This window comes from Theropithecus gelada, chromosome 10, assembly GCF_003255815.1.
Source record: "Theropithecus gelada isolate Dixy chromosome 10, Tgel_1.0, whole genome shotgun sequence".
Lineage (NCBI taxonomy): Eukaryota > Metazoa > Chordata > Mammalia > Primates > Cercopithecidae > Theropithecus > Theropithecus gelada.
Genome location: NC_037678.1, coordinates 11,081,097 through 11,101,509, shown reverse-complemented (window position 1 = coordinate 11,101,509; position 20,413 = coordinate 11,081,097). Strand labels below are relative to the sequence as shown.

General features: G+C 56.0%; 1 protein-coding gene across 1 annotated transcript in view; it reads left to right on the top strand.

Annotated features, from left to right (window-relative positions):
• The window catches only part of MGAT3 (mannosyl (beta-1,4-)-glycoprotein beta-1,4-N-acetylglucosaminyltransferase), a 35,784-nt gene extending 15,740 nt beyond the window's left edge, over positions 1 to 20,044 (top strand). Inside the window, exon 2 of the mRNA XM_025399380.1 lies at positions 15,234 to 20,044. Coding sequence (XP_025255165.1) covers positions 15,235 to 16,836 — 1,602 coding nt within the window. The 5' untranslated portion in view covers position 15,234 and the 3' untranslated portion in view covers positions 16,837 to 20,044. The remainder of the gene's footprint in view (positions 1 to 15,233) is intronic.
• The last annotated feature ends 369 nt before the right edge of the window (positions 20,045 to 20,413 follow it).

The window sequence follows — 20,413 nt, the reverse complement described above, 5'->3', positions numbered from 1 at the left end:
TGGGAGTCGGGGCGCAGTTCTCGGGGACCCTCCCACCCAGAGAGGGAGCAAGGCGAGGCTCACAAGAGATGGACTTACATTTTACTGAACACTTGGTCCTAACAGGCTCTACACCTGTAAAACCACAATGCCCCTACCTCCTCGAGCACCTGGCACCTAGGAGTGGCTCTGGGAGGGTGGGGCTGCCTCTCACTGCTGCCTGGTTACCTGTTTTACAAAGGAGGAGACTGAGGCTGGAGAGGTGAGGTGACCTAGCTGGAAAGAGGTGGAGCCACAAAACCAGCCCAGATGGAGGGCGGGGCAGGCATCTGGTGGGACAAGGTCAGTTCCTCCTGCAGTCACCTAACTGACACCTGGGCTCAGCTTCTAGGGAGGAAACTGCTGCCACAGAGCTAAGGGTGAGTTGGGAGGCAGGCAGAGTTGGGAGCAGGTGGCCGCAGAGGGGACTAGATACTGTGCCTCAAGGCAGGTACCCGCCGGTAAGGGGAAGGAGGTGGCAATGCCTGGGAGGGCCCCAGGCAGGGGTCAGGCAGCTGCGATGTGGGCTGGAGTCTTGGGGAGTGTGGGCCACAAGGGAGGGTCTGATGCATGTCACTCATAGGGAGTGCCAGGGCTTATCACTTTGACTCACTGAACTTCGGTTTTCTCCTCTGTGAAATAGCAGTGGGAGGCAGATGTCCACGTGAGGTTAGAGAACAGCTAAGGTACTGAGCACAGCCTGGTCAGAGGGCGGCTCTGGGGAAGGCCTCAGATGTGCTGTCCTCTCATTCCCCCTCTTAGTCCTGTGTGTGCTGCTATCACAGAATACTTGAGACTGGGTAGTTTGTAAACAGCAGAACTTTCTCACGAATCTGGAGGCTGGGAAGTCCAGGGTCGAGGAGCTGCCATATGGCGAGGGCCTTCATGCTGCGTCATCCCGTGGCAGAAGGGCAGAAGTATCCACACATGGAGAGGGGCAGGGCTGACCCCATGCAGTTGTCAGGAAAATGATAACTAACCCACTTCGAGCCCATGCTGTTATCAGGAATGATAACTAACCCACTCCTACAGTAACAGCACAAGTCCCTCCATGAGGGTGGAGCCCTCATGGCCTAATCACCTCTTAAAGTCCACACCTGTCAACACCGCTGCACTGGGGATTAAATTTCGTACACGTGAACGTTGGGGGACACATTTTTCAGACCATAGCACCCCCTACATGATTACAGGCTGGCAAGGGGAAGCTGTGGACACAGGGGCTTGGGGATCCCTGGGTCTGTGGTCAGTCCAGGCTAGCTGGAGGTCAGAATCAGGCAGACAGCAGCAAACAAACTCCCCAAGGAGGTGGTGCAGGTGGCATGGGACCCCTCCCTTGCTTGTCTCCAAGTTCTGAGTGATCGGGGCTAGGGGAAAATAATGGGGGTGGGGGGATGGAAGTTAAGGGGAGGAGGGTGGATGGACGAGGAGGGTGGCCTGGTTGGAGATGGGCTGGCATGGTGTGGGCAGGGGGCAGACGGATGTGGAGTGCCAGCTCCAGGGTAGATCGGGGCAGGGGTCTGCAGTGTGGGTCAGGAGCCAGGGCCCCCGGAGCCTCCTGGAGTCGGGGCCTTACCTTGGAGGTTTCCTGACTTTTTGGACCTTGAGCCTCCTTTAAGCTGCAGGCGACCCCGACATGGCACACTGTCCAGGGTGACCCGTTCCTGTTGGAGTTGGGTAGTGGTGGGAAGGGCTGTCCTGGGTCCCCTTGGCCTTTCAAGGAACTCTGGCCTCTGGGAAACGTAATTCCAGCCTGGCCTTGCAGTGTGCCACGGGGATGCTCACATGGTTTTAGGCTGGTGAGAGGGGCTCAGGAGGTTGGCAGGATGGGCAGATGCAGCTTTCCTGGGCAGCGGATCGGATCATCTGCCAGAGCTGGAGAGCCCTGTGACCTGAAAATGGCAGGCCCATGGGGTCCTGATGGCAGCTGGGGTGAGAGGGGCCCTTGCCTGGGGCAAGGCTGAAGGCAGCAGCCTGGACTTTGCCCCTGAAACTCTGAGAAGCTCTGAGGCCTCAGATGGGTGTGGACCTTGCTGCTGTCACTTGCCAGCTGTGAGTTTGAGGCCCTGTGTGCCTGTGGAGGTGGAATGAAGCGAGGCCAGTAGCGCTACAGTCTTCACATCGCCCCCAACCCTCTCAGCACCGAGCACCTTCCCTGCACACTGGCCCAGCCCCCACAGGCTCCCACTGCCTCCTGGCTCTGCACACAGCAGGTCCATGGTCATGTGTGGCCCTGCAGAGGGGGCTCTCCTCATGAGGGTGGTCCTCTGCCTGAGAGATAAAGAGCCCTATGCCCGAAATGCTGCCAGCAGTACTCATTCCTTTGGCTAATCCCAAACATTCACTGAATGTTTGCTCTGGGCTCTTCGGGCAGGAGCTACTGCCCACTTCTGGCCTGGCCTGTTCCCCCAGGCCAAGTTTACGCCTCTCCATTCCAGGCTCTGTGTGTAAGAGGCAGTCAGAGCCCTCGGGCCCTCTGAAATGTGCACATGCACCACTAGCCCCGGGTGGGACATCCGCCCTCTGCTCCCTGATGTCCACACGGTCCCTCTCTGCCTGGACTAGGGGCTGAAGATCCAAGACGGAAAAGCCCCAGCCCAGCGCCCCTGCCTCTCTGGAGTCAGAGAGACCTGGGTTCTGCTTGTGCTGCAGCCCCTACCAATCACCCCCTCCTCAGGGCCTCCGTCTCCTTGCCGGTGGAGTGAGGGATGAATTCACAGCAGGGCTTGCCAAGCTTTTTTTTTTTTTTTAACTATAGAAATTTTCCTTCAAAGCAGAATCTTGCAAGGAACTCAGTGTCTGAAATTGAAAAGCTGGGAGCATCTTCTTGATTGTGTTTTTTGGGGCGGGTCCCTGGGCTTTGTTTTTTCTCCCCCTTCACTCCACGTCTCTCTCTGGTCCCAGGGAACCGGGAGGGGAGTTCCAGGGACCTGGCTGGGAAGCAACTGTCCTCAGTGCCCACAGGACCAGTTCATGGGATGTGTCTGTACATCTGTATATCGGGCCCTGAGGCCCGCCTTTAGCCCACCTCCCCTCCCGAGGTCTCCTTCTGCCAGTCACCTGCTTAGTGCCCCTGCACCCTGGTGTCAGGCAGCCCCCCAGAGCTGCATCCCTCCCTCCTGTAGTTACCCAGTGCTCTATGAACCCCTCTCAGCCGGGACCTCAGCATCGGCTCACCACTGCCCTGCCCCCAGCACTCCCCTTCATCACGGGCATCAGGTTGGGCGCCTCTGGGATGCTCCTTTGCTGCAGCTCCGTGGCTGTCCCCGTGAGGGTCCTCCCTCAGTGCAACCCCATCGCTCCAGTGGTGCTGGCGCGGTGAACCCGATTGGCTCCCTGCCTCCTGCTTCCCTGTTCAGTCTAAACGGCACAGTCTAGTGTAGGAGCCACTAGAGCATGCAGCTATTCAAATTCAAATTAAATTAAATTAAGCCGGGTATGGTGGTACGAGACTAGTCCCAACTACTCGCGAGGCTGAGATGGGAGGATTGCTTGAGTCCAGGAGTTCACATCCAGCCTGAGTAACATACGTCTCGTCTCTAAAAAACAAAAACAGAAACATTATGGAAGGAGCCTCTGGGGACGAGGAGCTGTTGTCCTGAGTGGACCAGTGACCAGTGCAGGAGGGGTGGAGTCCTAGCAGGGGTAGAGCCCAGCTTTGGGAACCAGCTTTCCCAGGCACTTGCCGGCTCCTCCGTGGGAAAGTCCTCAGGCAGCCTGTAGGGAGCTGGGATCAGCTGATGGGGATGGGTTTGGAGGGGAGAGAGTGGTGCACAGGGACTGGAGGTGGGGGAGGGGTGGGGTTGCCATGGAAAGGGCTCGTGGGATGGGTCTTGGGCTGAGCCTTTGGCAAGGCCTCCACCCTGGAGCTGAACCAGCAGAGAGTGGGGCTGACTCCGTGAGGCCCAGACTTTTGTGGGTATTCTGGTGGCCTGGGCACCCTGTCTTCCCTGAACCCTGCCTGCCTAATCTAATAACTGCTCCCTTTGTAGCTCTGTCTCTCCTCTCTTGGCCTAGTTTCTTCATCCGTGGGTGGGCACAGCAGAAGCTGTCTGACCTGGCCCCTGGTGAACGGGATTTGCCAGGATTTGACTCTGGCCATCCAGGGTAGATGGAGTTTTTGACCAGGCCTGGCCCCTGAAGCAGACTTCTTCCCTCTGAGCGTGCTAGGGAAGCAGAATTTCCCGGGGCTAAGTGTCATGGTCCACTAGGCCCTCCCTCGTCCAGGCCACTTGTGTTGAGCCTGGAGCAGAACCCCCACATCTGTAGTCCTTCTGTCAGCTTGGGGAGTCTCAGTTTCCATCTGTTTCGTTCCCATCAGCTGTGTGTGGCTGAGCAAGTCACTTAACCTCGAGGCCTCCATGTCCTCATCTGCAAAATGGAGACACACATAGTTGCATCCCCAGTGTCCACTGGTAGCTGGAATGATATGTTGACTACAGAGTGACCACTTTGTGTAGGCTTCCCTGTGGGTGGGTGTCAGTCAAAGGAGTGAGTCAGATGATGAGAGGGGAGGACAGCAGAGCAGCAGTTGTCTCTCCAGTCTTGCCGGGACTCCAGGATTGGCCATGTTCTGCAGCCACCGTCTCTATCTGTCTCCCCATGTGGGATCCTGAAACCTCAAGCTGCATTTAGTCTCAGAGTCCAGGGGAGGTGCTCACTGTCTTCTGACCCCTCAGATGCCGACTCCCTCTGCCTTACCCCAGGGAAGGAACCAGTAGCAGAAGCTCCAGGGAAACTGATGAAGGTCAACAGAAGGAGGAATTTCTAGCAGCCCAAAGGGATTGGAATGGGTGGCCCGTGGGAGTGGACATGCAGAGGCACTGGCCTGGGGTGAAGGCTTGGACCAAATTCTTACTCACAGGCCCTCTGGAGCCAGGAGAGGAGTCTGCAGGCCTCGGCTGGGCCACATTCCCCAGATTCTGGCCTTAGGTCCTGAATGCCTGGTGAGTTACTGAGAAAGGCCCCGCAGGCTGAGGGTGCCAGTCAGGATTAAGCAGCCCCCCAATTGGCCCACCTCCCTTTGTACCTTAACAAAGGTGTCTTTGTTACCTTTCTTAAAGGTAATAAAGCCGGTCAGGAGCAAAGCCTGGCACGTTCAGGGGGTCATCTGCATTTGGTCATCCAGCAGGAAACCCAAATGGAAGGAAAGAAAAAAAAAATGCATTTATAGAACCTCTGCCAATGGCCAGGTTCCATGCAGAATGCTTTGACACCATGGCTCAGCCAGGTCTCCCACAGGACTGCAAAACAGAGGGTGACATCTTCCTTTTACATTGGAGAAGACTGAGGACCAGAGAGGCTAAATAACTTGCCAAAGGGCACACAGCAAGTAAGTCATGGCACTGGGATTCAAACCAAATCCTCCAGACTTACAGTAACAGAGGAGCCGGTGTGTCCTGAGCATCTGTTGTGTGCTTAGGTGTGGTCCCTAGGTTTTTGTGGGGATTAACTCACTCAACTCTCACAACAACCCTGTGAGATAGAAATGGTTATACCTGCATATCATGGAGGGGGAAACTGAGGCAGGGGGAGGCAGAGTGACTTGCCAAGGTCACAAGCAGTGTTCGGATCTGGCCACTGTGGTCACTGGCCTAACCTGTGCCCCAGGAGCTGCTGTATATGGCAGGGATTGCCGCAAAGATGTGCCTCCTACCTTCCTTTTGGAGGTGGCAGAGCCCTCAGGTCGCATGGGGCAGGACCAGGCCAGGTGTAAGCTGGGCACAGGGAGGCGGGCTTCAGCGCGAAGCCCTTTCATGCAGATGAACTAACTCCTGGAGAGGTAGTGTGGGTCCACCCTGAGGTGTACCAGGGCTGGGGGCCATAATGGGCCACTTCCTGCCCAGAATTGGAGACTGGAGGTTGTGCCTGGCAGCCTCCAAAATGCCCCTCATGGACATTCCAGGGATGCCCTGAGTGCCCACTGGGTGTTGGGCCTGCCCACTGCTGGACACGTGACAGCTGGCCCCTTCTCCCAGTTGGAGGAATTGAGTGCCCAGTGACTGTCCCCCAGCTGAAGACACCAGAGATCAGGTGTTGAGGGGAAGGCAGAGAAGGGGCCAGAGGGTGGTGGACAGGGGAAGTGGCTGTTAAGACATAAGCCGACTGAACCATGGAGGAGGGTGGCAGGGGCAGGGTGAGGCCAGCCAAGGGCACCCTGGGGGCTGAGCTAGGACCCTGGCCAGCACAGGCAAGCTCAGGACCACGGAGAGCTCCACAGGAGCTGCCCATCACCAAGTGACAGCTGTCAGTGTGAGTCTGCGCCTGGGAGGCTGCTACCTGCCTGACCAGCTCCCACCGTCACAGCCAGGGGCCTCCGGGGAGCACCTCCCTTCTCCCTGGCCAGAAGCCCCTGGCTGGGCTCCACCTGAGTCCTATGAAGTCATGGCTGGGTCATGGAGTTTGGGCTCATCAGCTTCCCTCCCTCACAGCCCGTCAGGCTTCCAAGCAGAGCCAGAGAAAAATGGCACAAGAAGTGGGAAGAGGGAGGGAAGGAAGGAAATCTGTCCAGCTCAGACCCTCCGGGCTATGGCCACTGCCTGAGGCGTTCCTGCTGCCATCCTGGGTCAGCCTCGGCCTCCCTCTTCCAGGATCACCTGGCTGCCAGGAAGCACCTGGCCCATGCTCTACCACCTATCCCAACAGACCCAGGCCTGGCCAGAGGCGGTGGCCCACACCTGCAGTCCCAACACTGGGGGGCCGAGGTAGGAGCATCACTTGAGCCCATGAGGTCGAGACCAGCCTGGTAATGTAGGGAGACCTCATCTCTACAAAAAAATGTTTAAAAAATCAGCCGAGTGGTGGCGCACACCTGTGGTCCCAGCTACTTAGGAGGCTGAGGTGGGAGGATCACTTGAACCCAGGAGTTTGAGGCTGCAGTGAGCCTTGACCATGCCACTGTACTCCAGCCTGCCTGGGTGACAGAATGAGACAAGACCCTGTCTTAAAAAAAAATTTAAAAGGCGCAGGCCCCTGGAGCTGGGTGCAACTCACAGGGTGTCTGGCAGCGGGATGGGGGTGGAGCCTCAAGCCCCCCTTTTCTTGGAGTCTCAGGAGGCGTGGCTTCCCAGCCCGTGGCCCCTCCTCACAGCAGGTTTAGGTTTTGCTCCCTGGTGCCCTGAGATAGGACACCACCTGCCAAGGCTGAGGCCCTGCCAGGGACTCACGTCCAAGCCTCTACTTCTGGTGTGCCCCCACCCAAAGGCTCGCTCACTCTTCTCTGCCAGGCTGGGGAATAATAATAGGGAGAAGAGTTATCACTTATCATTGAGTGCTTACTATGTGCTAAGCATCTCATCGATGAGGAAACAGAGGTACAGAAAAGTGGTTAACCTGCACAAGGCCACACAGATAGGAGTGGCAGAGCTGGGATTTGAACTGGGGAGTCCAAGCACATAGAAGTGACGGTGAGGGCATTGTGGAGGCCCAGGGCAGTGCGGGGTGGTCTCATTGAGCACCTGCTGTGTACATTCCCTGCTGCAGGGAGCTTGTGTGCCAGCTGGGAAGACAGACATAGGGGGAAATGAGCCTCGTGTTGACGGGCTGGGGCTGTGGACAGGTCTCTCTGATTCTCACTTGAAATAAGCAGGGCAGAGATAATGATACCCATTTTATAGATGGAGGAGTTGAGGCTGAGAGAGGTCAGGTGATCTGCTCTGTTCATAGTGACTATAGGAACGTCGACGATGCTGAGGAGCAGGGAGGAGGTTGGGAGAGTTCGAGATGGGCTCTGGCTTGGGCAGAGGCGGGTGCTTTGCTTCCAGGGAGGCTGATCTTGGCACAGAGCAGGCATCTAAGAAATACTAGGTGAATTTTAACGAACTGAGTAAGGGCCAGAGTATGGCATCTGCGCTATCAGAGATTAGCCTTGGCAGTGGGAAGGAGCTGGAGAGGGGTTTTGTCCTCAGAGAGCTGCCTGCCTGGGTCACAGAGGGCAATGACCTGGCCCAGGGGAGGCCCCAAGCCCTCACTCGGCTAATCTTATTCTCCAGGCAGGTCCTGACCACAGTGAGCCTCCTGGCTTCCTGAGCTGCTGGAGAACCTCAAGCCATATACATCCAGGGAAGTGGGCGGGAGCGGAACAGTGGGCTGGACGATGTCCCCCGCACTGCTTTGAGGCCACAGGGGGACCACAGACATAAAGCATCTCCCACCCCACCCATCTCTCAGGTGAAGCTTCTAGAAAGCATGCTGCAGAAAGAACCTGAGGTTTAGATCTAGAGATGAAGGTTAGCCCAGGACCTGCTGCTAGCCACTGTTTGACCTTGGCCATGTCCTTCACGCCCAACCTCACTGTTGGTGTCTGCAGGAGAAGTAGTGGTTAGGGCAAGGCCCTGCAGAGACAGATGCTGGCTGCAAGCCCCAGGTCTGCCGGATAGGGCCGGCCTCCTCCATGCCAGTCAAGGGCTGGTCTGTTCTTCCAGTGCCTGGGGCCACCCAGTGTGCTGCCTTGCTCACATCTAGCTCTTCAGCAGATCCAGCAGCCTCTGAGCACACTCTACACCCTCCACCCTGGTGGAAGCCACCCTGACTCGCCTGGGCAGTTCCCTGTGGCCTCCTGGCTTCCCCTGCCCTGCCCTTGAAGTGCCCATCCATTCTCAGCAGAGCTGCCAAAGTGAGCCATTCACACCAAGGTCAGGCCATGGCCTCCCTTCTCTGAATCCTCCAGTGAAAGCCACATTTCCAACCGTGGCTCCAGGCCCTGTGTGATCTGGGTTCGCTCCCTTCCCCCCATGTCCCCTTGCTTGCTCCGTCCCACCCGCCTTGCTGTTCTTCACTCGTGCACACGCACTCCTGCCAGGGCACCGGTTGTGTCTTCCGCCTGGAACATTCTTCCCTGGCGCCCTCTCCCAGGTGCCATGGAGTCTCTGCTCATGGCACCTCCTCGGTGAGCCTGCCCTGCCCGCCCCATTCATTGCTGGACATACGACACACTCGCTCCTGCCCGTTACGCGCTTTGTCTTTCTCCAGAGCACAGCCTCTTTGGGCGCGCAGTTTTCCGACCTGACTCTTGTGTTTGCGGTTTAGGCAGCCTCCCTACACTGCTGGGTGCTGAACAGGCTCCCTGAGGGCAGGGATTTTGGTCCGTCCTGTCTCCCCATGTTCCCAGTGCTCACCGAGGTGCCTGGCACACGGGGCTCTTGCAGAATTGTTGCTGAGTGAATGAGTGACATGGGTTGGGTGAGCACCCTGTGGCATGTTGTATGGATCAGATGCCACAGGGGCTGCACCATCCACTGGGTTGTCTTCACTGGTCATAGGTGGACTCCTCAGGGGCCCTGTCACTCTACTTGGATCGAACTTGGCAGCTGGAAGGGGCTCAGGACAGCTTTAGCCCTGGACACAACCCCGTGATTGACCCTACAGGGTCCAGTATGATCCTTCTATTGTGCAATGCTGTGCAAGTGACATCATCTCCATGGCCTCGGTTTCCTTATAGAAGGGGACCTGTTTCATGTTGGGAGGATTCAGTGCAGTCACGTATAACATGCTTAGGACAGTGTCTGGCATGTCAGCCTCAGTGAGCCTCAGTGACAGTTTTATTGTTACACCTGATGGTGTGTCAATGCTTTGTTGTTTTTGCTTTTGAGATAAGAGTCTCACTACCGTGCCCAGGCTGGAGTACAGTATTGCGATCTCAGCTCACTGCAGCCTTGACCTGCAAGGCTCAAGCAGTCTTCCCACCTCAGCTTCCCAAGTAGCTAGAACTACAGGCACGTGCCACCACGCCCTGCTAATTTTTGTTTTGTTTTGTACAGACGGGGTTTAGCCATGTTGCCCAGGCTGGTCTTAAACTCCTGGACTCAAGCAGTCTGCCCACCTCGGCCTCCCAAAGTGCAGGGATTACAGGGGCATGAGCCACTGTGCCCAGCCTTGATGAAGCTTTGTAATGGAAGCTGAGATGCCACCAACTGGGGCCCAGTTTGGTTCCATGGCTTTAGCCCACAGCTGGGCCACCTGCACTACAGAGGGATCTGGTGGTCTCAGCTGTCATGAGGGAGAGAGGCGCTGGCTTGAGAACCAGAACTATGTTCAAGTCCTGACTCGGCCACCTCCTTAATTGTCCTTTTGGGAAAATCTTGCCATCTTTCTGAGTCTCGTTTTCTCCATCTGTTAAAACAGGGCAGTTTAAATGAAGTACCAGAGTGGTTGAGAGATTTAAATGAGACCCTGAGTGCCAGTGCTTATTTGTTCCATTTTATTTATATGCTGTCTCAATCAAAAAACGAAAAGACAAAAAGGAATTGAGCTGAAAAGGATTGAAACTGTGCGGGCAGCTGCAAGTGAAGGAGTCCAAGAAAATGCTGTCTGTGAGGCGCTGTTGACATGCTCGGGGCTAACCACTGTGTGCTTCTGAGGCTGTGTGCTTCTGAGCCTCCTAGCAGCCTGAGTGATGAGGGAAACATGCTCAGATCCTTGATTCTCAGCAGCAAGCCAGACTAAGGCCTTATTAAGGGGCCCTGCCCTGAAGGCTCCAGTGACTCAGAGGGGAGCTCCTAAGCACTGGTGAGTCCGTGCTCAGAAGGGCACAGCTGGCCGCGAGTAACCAGATCCTGAAAGCCAGCCAAGGGGCAGCTGGGTCAATCCGACCTTAGCAGGTCCACGGAAGCCCTTTACGCCAAGCAAGCTGTTTCCTTGCCTCTCTGAGTTCCTCTTACCTTGCTTTGCTAAAGCCTTTGTTCGTGCTGCCAGGGGATTTAGAGTCTGAATGGCAGCCCCAGGCCATGCCCTCCACATAGCTTACACCAGTTGTGTAACTTGGAGTGTCCCCCACAGAGGCAGGTCCCAAGTAGAGAAAAATGGCCCACTAAGGCCAGGCACAGTGGCTCACACCTGTAATCCCAGCAGGCAGATCACCTGAGGTCAGGAGTTCAAAACCAGCCTAACCAACATGGTGAAACCCCACCTCTACTAAAAATACAAAATTAGCCAGTATGGTGGTGCGTATCTGTAATCCCAGCTACTCAGGAGGCTGAGGCAGGAGAATTGCTTGAGGCAGAGGTTGCGGTGAGCCGAGATTGCACCATTGCGCTCCAGCCTGGGCAACAAGAGCAAAACTCCGTCTCAAAAAAAAAAAAGAGAAAAGAAAAATAGCCCACCAGAAGGATCCAGGCTGCCTTTCCATGTCCTGAAACCCCATGAGTAGTTTGCTCTGGAAGTTTCCGCCATGCTAACCCTGGCTGCAGTATTGCCTTGTGCCTGGTCCTGGCTGCAGCAGGAACTCCTAGCCCCTTTTGCTCACCCTGCTGGTCCAGCCCAACTGGTCTCACTTTGCCAGACAAGGGCTGGAATCCAAAATGGAGAATGAAGTGCAGAAGACCCACTTCAAAATGTTATCAAGGGGCAGCCCCTCCTTCCAAACGCCAGTGGAGAACAGCCCCAGCTCCGCCGTGGGACATCTACCATTTACCAGAGGTCAGGCCCCTATCCCAGATTGTTCTACCTGCCTGCAGTCAACTGTGCCCACTCCGTGTGGGCAGCTCCAGGGGGCAGGTGTTTACTAGAGGAGGGATATCTGAGCTCGAATGGGGCAAGCACTGCCCTGTCAGGATCAGCAGCTTGACTGCTTCTTACCAGCCTTCTCAGGACTTCTCGCCAAGCTGAGGCCATGAGGGGCACCTGGTGCAGAGCCCAGCTGCCTGGTTCACACTCCAGCTCTGTTGTGACTTTGGGCAGGTCCCTGAAGGCCCCTAAGTCCTGGTTTCCTCCTCTATAAAATGAAAGAGTTGGAGGAGATGGTCCTTAAAATTTCCAGATCAATCGTGTTATGATTCTGTGCCTTATGACCATGTGGCTTAGAGAAAATTACATTGGGGGCATCCAGCCTTGAGCATTGAAAGGAACAAGAGCTTATGGAGCACATGCTGCATGCCAGGAACTCTGTGCCTGTTTCACAGATGGAGAAACTAAGGTTCAGAATGATGAGGAGTCTTGAATTTTTTTTTTTTTTTTTTTTTTTGAGACGGAGCCTCGCTCTCTTGCTCTGTCACCCAGGCTGGAGTGCAATGGTGCAATCTCGGTTCACTGCAACCTCCACCTCCTGGGTTCAAGCGATTCTCCTGCCTCAGCCTCCCGAGTAGCTGGGATTACAGGTGCCCACCACCATGCCCGGCTAATTTTTGTATTTTTAGTAGTGACGGTTGGCCTCACCATATTGGCCAGGCTGGTCTCCAACTCCTGACCTCAGGTGATCCCCCTGCCTCGGCTTCCCAAAGTGCTGGAATTACAGGTGTGAGCCACCGTGCCTAACCCAAGTGCCTATCTTTCCACCCTACCTTGCTGTCCTCAGAGTTAAAAAGTAGAGAGGCTGGCCACGGTGGTTCATGCGTGTAATCCCGGCACTTTCAAAAGCTGAGGCGGGCAGATCACTTGAGGTCAGGAGTTCAAGACCAGTCTGGCCAATGTGAAACCACATCTCTACTAAAAATATAAAAATTAGCGGGACATGGTGGTACATGCCTGTGATTCCAGCTACTTGGGAGGCTGAGGCAAGAGAATTGCTTGAACCTGAGAGGTGGAAGTTGCAGTGAGCCGGGATCTCACCACTGCACTCCAGCCTGGGTGACAGAACGAAACACCATCTCAAAAAAAAAGTGAAGGGGAGAGCATGACCCAGAGAAAGAATCAAAAATAAAGAGAAGCCACAGATGGGAACATTTTAAGAATATCTAGGTAGGACAGTGCCAGATGCCAAAGGCAAGGTTTCTGTCTCAGCCTTTTCTGTGACTCACTGGGTCCCCCCGGACAGGTCACTGGTCCCACTTGGCCCCACCCAGCATTTTCATTGGTCAAATGAATGTAAACTCCTGGCCTGCCTGCCCACCTGCCTAGACTCAAGGGTGAAATGAGCTAGATGGCTGCAGTCGGAGGTGCTCTGTGGCTGCACGGCTCATTCATAAAACGAGGCATCCAAATCCAGTGTGGGGTTTGGCTAATGGTGACATTCCAATGCCTGTTTCCTAGTTGTGACAAATGTCCCATGGTGGTGTCAGCTGGGAGCAATAGGGTGAAGTGCGTGAGGAAGCCTCTGTGCTGTCATCTTTGCACCTTTTCTGATAATCTACAAATATTCTAAAATTAAAAGTCTCTTTAGGCCAGGCACAGTGGCTCACACCTGTAATCTCAGCACTTTAGGAGGCCGAGATGGGCGGATCACCTGAGGTCAGGAGTTCGAGACCTGCCTAGCCAACATGGCAAAACCCCATCTCTACTAAAAATATAAAAATTAACTCGGTGTGTTGGCGTGTGCCTGTAATCCCAGCTACTTGGGAGGCTGAGGCGGGAGAATTCCTTGATCCTGGTAGGCAGAGGCTGCAGTGAGCAGAGATCGCACCACTGCATTTCAGCCTGGGCGACAGAGCAAGACTCTGTCTTAAAAAAAAAAAAAAAAAGGCCGGGTGCGGTGGTTCACGCCTATAATCCCAGCACTTTGGGAGGCCAAGGCGGGTGGATCACGAGGTCAGGAGATCGAGACCACCCTGGCTAACACAGTGAAACCCCATCTCTACTAAAAATACAAAAAATTAGCCAGGCATAGTGGCGGGCGCCTGTAGTCCCAGCTACTCGGGAGGCTGAGGCAGGAGAATGGCATGAACCCAGGAGGCGGAGCTTGCAGTGAGCCCAGATCACGCCACTGCACTCCAGCCTGGGCGACAGCAAGACTCTGTCTCAAAAAAAAAACAAACTTATTTAAATTGGAGAATAAGAATATACAAGCATCTCCATCCCACAACCATAAAAGAATTGATAAATCAAACTGTATAAATGTATAGCAAATGATTATATCATGAGTCATGATACAGAGTGATTTATTCACAATAGCCATGTAATATGTGGGATTTAAAAGGAACTGGTACATTTATTTCTACTGATACCAAAATCTTTTAAATCTATCATTGATTGAGGAAAACAACTTCGTTAGACTTAGTGTCCTGTATGGTAATATTTGTGAAAAATATTAAACCCAGAATAGAAAAATTGCATATAAAGCCAGAGATAGACCTCAAATTTTTTTTATTTTTTAAATTTTTTTAGGTGGAGTCTTGCTCTCGTTGCCCAGGTTGGAGTGCAATGGTGCAATATTGGCTTACTGCAACTTCCACCTCCTGGGTTCATGTAATTCTCCTGCCTCAGCCTACCTAATAGCTGGGATTACAGACATGCACCACTGCAGCCAACTAATTTTTGTATTTTTAGTAGAGACGGAGTTTCACCATGTTGGCCAGGCTGGTCTCAAACTCTTGACCTTGTGATCCACCGACCTCGGCCTCCCAAAGTGCTAGGATTATAGGCATTAACTACTGCACTGGCCGACCTCAAATTTTTATGCCTGGAGATTAGTAAAGGGCATGGGATAATGAAGGGGAACTTTTCTTTTCTTTTATTTTATTTTTGAGACGGTGGCTCAGTCTGTTGTCCAGGCTGGGGTGCAGTGGTGCAGTCATGGCTCACTGCAGCCTCAACCTCGAAGTCTTAAGTGATCTTCCCACCTCAGCCCCCTGAGTAGCTAGAACCACAGGCACATGGCACCACACCTGGCTAATTTTTAAATTTTCTGTAGAGATGGGGTCTCACTATGTTGTCCAAGCTGGTCTCAAACTCCTGGGCTCAAGCGATCCTCCTGCCTCAGCCTCGGAAGGTGTTAGGATTACAGGCGTGAGCCACCATGCCTGGCCTAATTTTATTCCTTAAATATGTTAGAATAAGTGTTTTCCCTTGAGAACTGTGAGTTTTTTCAGTGAAAAAGTATTCAAAAGGTTTGTCAGTATGTCCATAAAAACGAAGATAGGAGAGGAGGGACAGGACCTGGGAGGGCAACCTGCAGCCTGCTCTCGCTGTCCTTTCCTCCGGCAGTGTCTGCACTGCGGGTTGAGCTTTTCCCAGGGCGCATTTTGCTCCTGGAGCCAAGTCTAGCAGAGCAGCCATACAGTCAGGGTGGGGTGGGCCAGGCGGAGGAGCAGGCTGCAAAGGGGGCACGGTGGTGGCCTGGGGGTCTCAGGGAAGGGCTGTGGGAGCACAGGGGTGTCCTCAGTGCTAGAGCTTTCAGAGCCTTGGTACCGCGAGCTGTCTCTTGGGGGCAGAAGGTCACTCCATGCAGGGGCAGCAGGTGCTGGCCACCACATTCTCCAGCAAGGTGACAGCAGAGGCCTCCTAGGGTCCCCTTCCTAGGAAGGGAGACTGGGCTGCCCTGATGGGTCTGCTGTCTCTCTCTCCCACAGGATGAAAATGAGACGCTACAAGCTCTTTCTCATGTTCTGTATGGCCGGCCTGTGCCTCATCTCCTTCCTGCACTTCTTCAAGACCCTGTCCTATGTCACCTTCCCCCGAGAACTGGCCTCCCTCAGCCCTAACCTGGTGTCCAGCTTCTTCTGGAACAATGCGCCGGTCACGCCCCAGGCCAGCCCCGAGCCAGGAGACCCCGACCTGCTGCGCACCCCGCTCTACTCGCACTCGCCCCTGCTGCAGCCGCTACCGCCCAGCAAGGCGGCGGAGGAGCTCCACCGGGTGGACTTCGTGCTGCCCGAGGACACCACCGAGTATTTCGTGCGCACCAAGGCTGGCGGCGTCTGCTTCAAACCCGGCACCAAGATGCTGGAGAGGCCGCCCCCAGGACGGCCGGAGGAGAAGCCCGAGGGGGCCAACGGCTCCTCGGCCCGGCGCCCACCCCGGTACCTGCTGAGCGCCCGGGAGCGCACGGGCGGCCGGGGCGCGCGGCGCAAGTGGGTGGAGTGCGTGTGCCTGCCCGGCTGGCATGGACCCAGCTGCGGTGTGCCCACCGTGGTGCAGTACTCCAACCTGCCCACCAAGGAGCGGCTGGTGCCCAGGGAGGTGCCGCGCCGCGTCATCAATGCCATCAACGTCAACCACGAGTTCGACCTGCTGGACGTGCGCTTCCACGAGCTGGGTGACGTGGTGGACGCCTTCGTGGTGTGTGAGTCCAACTTCACAGCTTACGGGGAGCCGCGGCCACTGAAGTTCCGGGAGATGCTGACCAACGGCACCTTCGAGTACATCCGCCACAAGGTGCTCTATGTCTTCCTGGACCACTTCCCGCCCGGCGGCCGGCAGGACGGCTGGATCGCCGACGACTACCTGCGCACCTTCCTCACCCAGGACGGCGTCTCGCGGCTGCGCAACCTGCGGCCCGACGACGTCTTCATCATTGACGACGCGGACGAGATCCCGGCCCGGGACGGCGTCCTCTTCCTCAAGCTCTACGACGGCTGGACCGAGCCCTTCGCCTTCCACATGCGCAAGTCACTCTACGGCTTTTTCTGGAAGCAGCCGGGCACCCTGGAGGTGGTGTCGGGCTGCACGGTGGACATGCTGCAGGCAGTGTACGGGCTGGACGGCATCCGCCTGCGCCGCCGCCAGTACTACACCATGCCCAACTTCAGGCAGTACGAGAACCGCACCGGCCACATCCTGGTGCAGTGGTCGCTGGGCAGCCCCCTGCACTTCGCCGGTTGGCACTGCTCCTGGTGCTTCACGCCCGAGGGCATCTACTTCAAGCTCGTGTCCGCCCAGAATGGTGACTTCCCGCGCTGGGGTGACTACGAGGACAAGCGGGACCTGAACTACATCCGCGGCCTGATCCGCACCGGGGGCTGGTTCGATGGCACGCAGCAGGAGTACCCGCCCGCTGACCCCAGCGAGCACATGTATGCGCCCAAGTACCTGCTGAAGAACTACGACCAGTTCCGCTACCTGCTGGACAACCCCTACCAGGAGCCCAGGAGCACGGCGGCGGGAGGGCGGCGCCACAGGGGTCCCGAGGGAAGGCTGCCCGCCCGGGGCAAACTGGATGAGGCCGAAGGCTAAGGCTGCATGATCTGATAGGGCTCGTGGCAGGGCGGGGGTGGCAACGGCCCCTAGCGCTATCTCCCTGCCTCCTGCCAGCTCCGTGGTTCTTGAGAGGACCAGGAGTGGGTGGGGAGTGGGAGTGGGGGTAGGGTTTCCCTACTTCACCCTTGTGAATCAAGGGTCAGGTCTTTGAGCTCAGAAAACATCCCTCCTGTTGGGAGAGGGCGCAGGCCGTGATGGCTGGGTGGCCCTTCTGACTGCCAAGACTGCTGTGGCTGTGGCCAGGAGGTGCCACTGGAGTGTGTGTGGTGGTCCCTGGGTAGCGGGGGACGGCAGGCAGGGCTGGGGAAAACAGCCTGCAGGGTCCCACCAGGCAGCCTCTGGGGCGTGGCCAGACCAGGAAAAAAGCCCACCATTTGGCATCCCTGGGTCTTGGGCTAGGTGTGGGAGACCCGCCTGCCAGGAGGACCCAGGGCTCCGTAAGTAGATGCATTTGGGTCCAGGGGGAAGCATGGACGCCTGGGAGGGAAGAGATGAAAAACCACATCCTACCAAGAGGAGGTGCTGAGGGATGCTTTGCAGTGTTGTCAAGTGCTGGGCCGGAGGGAGACAGAACTCTACCGCCTGCCACAAAGGACAGGACCTGGCTGCCCTGAGTCTGTCTCTCTGCTCCCCTCAGGTTGTCGTAAGCCAACACAGGGGCCTGGAGAATCCTGAGGAGCTTTCCTTTGGGTTCCAAACCGGGCCTTGACGTTCCTTCTCCCGTTTTTACATTGCTGTCTTGTGGACTGTGCACTCAGTCCTTGCAAGGCCAGGAGTCCAGTTGTAAGTGGGGCCTTGAGGGGGAATTGGGAAGGAGAAGACTGACATGAGGCCTCTGCACGGATCCGTCTCTCCCTCCCCATCACCCCTTCCTTCTGACACCCAGTCCCAGCTGCAGTCACTATTGTGCCCCTCCTTGGGGCAGGCTGGCTGGGGGCCAGGAAGGGGCCATGAGGCTGCCTTGGGCCCAAGAAGGGACAATAAGGCCAGTTGTATGCTTCCTATTTCTCATAGCTTGCCTTGGTCGAGATGTCTTTGTTGGAATTGAGTCTAAGCTGCTGTGATTAAGAGACCCTGAAATACAGTGGTTTAAGCAAGACAGAAGCTTGTTTCTAATTAGTCTAGATTGAGATGGCCCAGAGCTGGTAGGGCAGCTCTGTGTTTCTTCATAGGCACCTTCCAATTCTGGGTACACAGTGGCTGCTCCAGCGCCAACCCTCCTGTGAGCATCCAAGCCTGAGGGAAGCAGAAATAGGCAAGAGGGGCACACCCACTTTTTGCTAAGGGCATGAGCCAGAATTGGCAGGCTCACCTCTGCTGGCCTCTCATTGGCTGGGACTCAGCCACATGGCCACAAGCAGCTGCAAGGGAACCTGGGAAGTGTAGTCTTCAGTGCGGCCGCCATGTGTCTGGCCTCACCTTGGGAGTTCTCTTATTGATAGAGAAGAAGAGAATGGTTATGGGGGACCAGTAGCATCTCTGGGAGAGGGGGAGGGGGCAGCAATAATTCAGTCGTCAGATCCCGCTCTCATTGTCAGAGTTTCCGGAATAGCTTGTTCCTGTTCCCCTCACTGTGCAGCCCAGGGCGGGGGGCAGTGAGGAGCCTGCAGCTCTGTGGGAAGGGGAAACGCCCCCTCCCCTCGGCCCCTCAAAGGCTACCCAGTGATGCTGGTTTGCAGAGCTGGCCTGTGGAATGGCTCATGTTTGTGCGTGTGTGTGTGTATATTTATGGGCATGGGTGCATGCTTGGTGTGTATTTGTACATGTCTGTATTGCTGTGTCCCTGTAAATACATGCTTGTGTGTGGATGGGGGAGGCCAGGCCCAGGTGTCCTTCGTCAGGCCTGTGGCCACACCTCCTGCAGCTCCCCAAAATGACTGAGGCGGAAAGCCCTTGGGGAGCCTAGAAAGCAAAGCTAAAGGGGATGCAGGGTCTGTCCGTCTGTCTGTCTTTCAGTCTGAGGAATGAGAATCCTCCTGACCTGAGGGCTGTGCAGCTGAGAGCCCATTACCTCCCCAGCCCCTCTCAGCCCCAGCCACATGATCCCACCCGTCCCCTCCCCCACCTCCAGTGGGGCCATCTCCGGTTGTCTTATTGTTGGGGGTTTCCTAATGGGCCAGAAGAGGAGGGCATCTCCTTGCCACAGCTCTGTCTGGGTTAAGTGCCCAGTGAGGGCATGGTGTGGGGGGCTGGCCTCAGAGCAGCCACTGGTGGGCAAGCATGAAGTGGGCTGAGGGGCTCTGAGCCACTTCACTCCCATCTAGGGGACTGCCCCCATGGAACTCCTCCTTTGAAGTCACAGCAGCCTTCCTTTCTGTTTCCTCTTGGGGCCAAGAGGTGGCTCAAGAAGTCAAGGTCCCTGTGGCTCTGGGTCAATCCAGCCCAGGCTGCATCCCACGGACAGGGAGTCTCACGGCTCCTGATCATGCCCAGGCCCTAGCCTGGGGCCTCCCTCCTTGGCAGCTTCCTCACCCCACGCCCCTGGCACCCTCAGTTGCTGTGGGGATGCCCCTCCAGGGCACCAGCTCAGGGCTAAGGGAAGGAAGACAGGAGCAGCTCAGAGCTGCCAGTCCCTGCCTTCCTCGCAGATCTGGTGGGGCAGGGCCTGTTCACAGCAGAAGTGAAGGCCTGGCCATCGGTGGAGAGGACAGCTGTTAGAGGGGTGGAGGCCAGGGCGTGGGGTTGAAGAGTTTCACATATCATCACAGCATACACTGGGAATCTGGTGGAGGTAGAGGAACCCAGGGCCACTCCCTCAGTACAAAGGGAAACCAAGCTGAATGTGACCACTGCTGCCATGTCCCATGTCCACGCTTCTCCCCGGGAATAACTGGCCCTGAGACCCCTAGACCCAAGGAGGCCTGTCCATGCCAAGCATCCAGGAAGCATGGCCGGCCCTGTCCACCCATGGGTCACGTCGATTCCCGGGGCAGCATGGGAGAGCTTTGGGGGCAAGAGGGAGAGTCCGGGTGGGGAGACAGGACTTGCCCAAGCAGAAGGCAGGACCCTGGGAAATGTATAATTTAAGGACATCAATAATAGTATTATTTTTTTTTGTAAGGGAAAATCAATATGTACATTCTGAAATCATTTTCTCTGTAAATGGTTGGATTTCATTTCACCCTTAAAGGGATGCTTAAAGGAGAAGATAATATTAATAATAAAAACAGCTACAAAGTCTGAATTGTGTGCGTATGTGGCTGGTTTGTGGGTGCTCTGGGGCAGGGAGGGGTGAGAGGAGGTGTCTTTGGTCTTGCTAAAGACACCCTTGCTTCTGGATCCATGGCGTGCAAGACCTTCCTGAGGACTGGATGGCCAGTGGGGTGACGGGGGCTGCAGGGAGCACCCTCACTTAGGGACGAAGTGTCCCCCAGCCGCAGGTGGAAGCAGCTGGGAAGTGGAAGATGCTGGGCCGAGGTCTGGCAAAAGGAAGCAGAAGTGAGCCAGGCTCCTAGGACTGGGGGCGCCCACCCTCCTGCAGTGGGCAGGGACCCCTTTGGGGATCTGGATGAAGGCGCTGGTGCCTCTGCAGAGAGGGAGTGGCTCTCCAGTT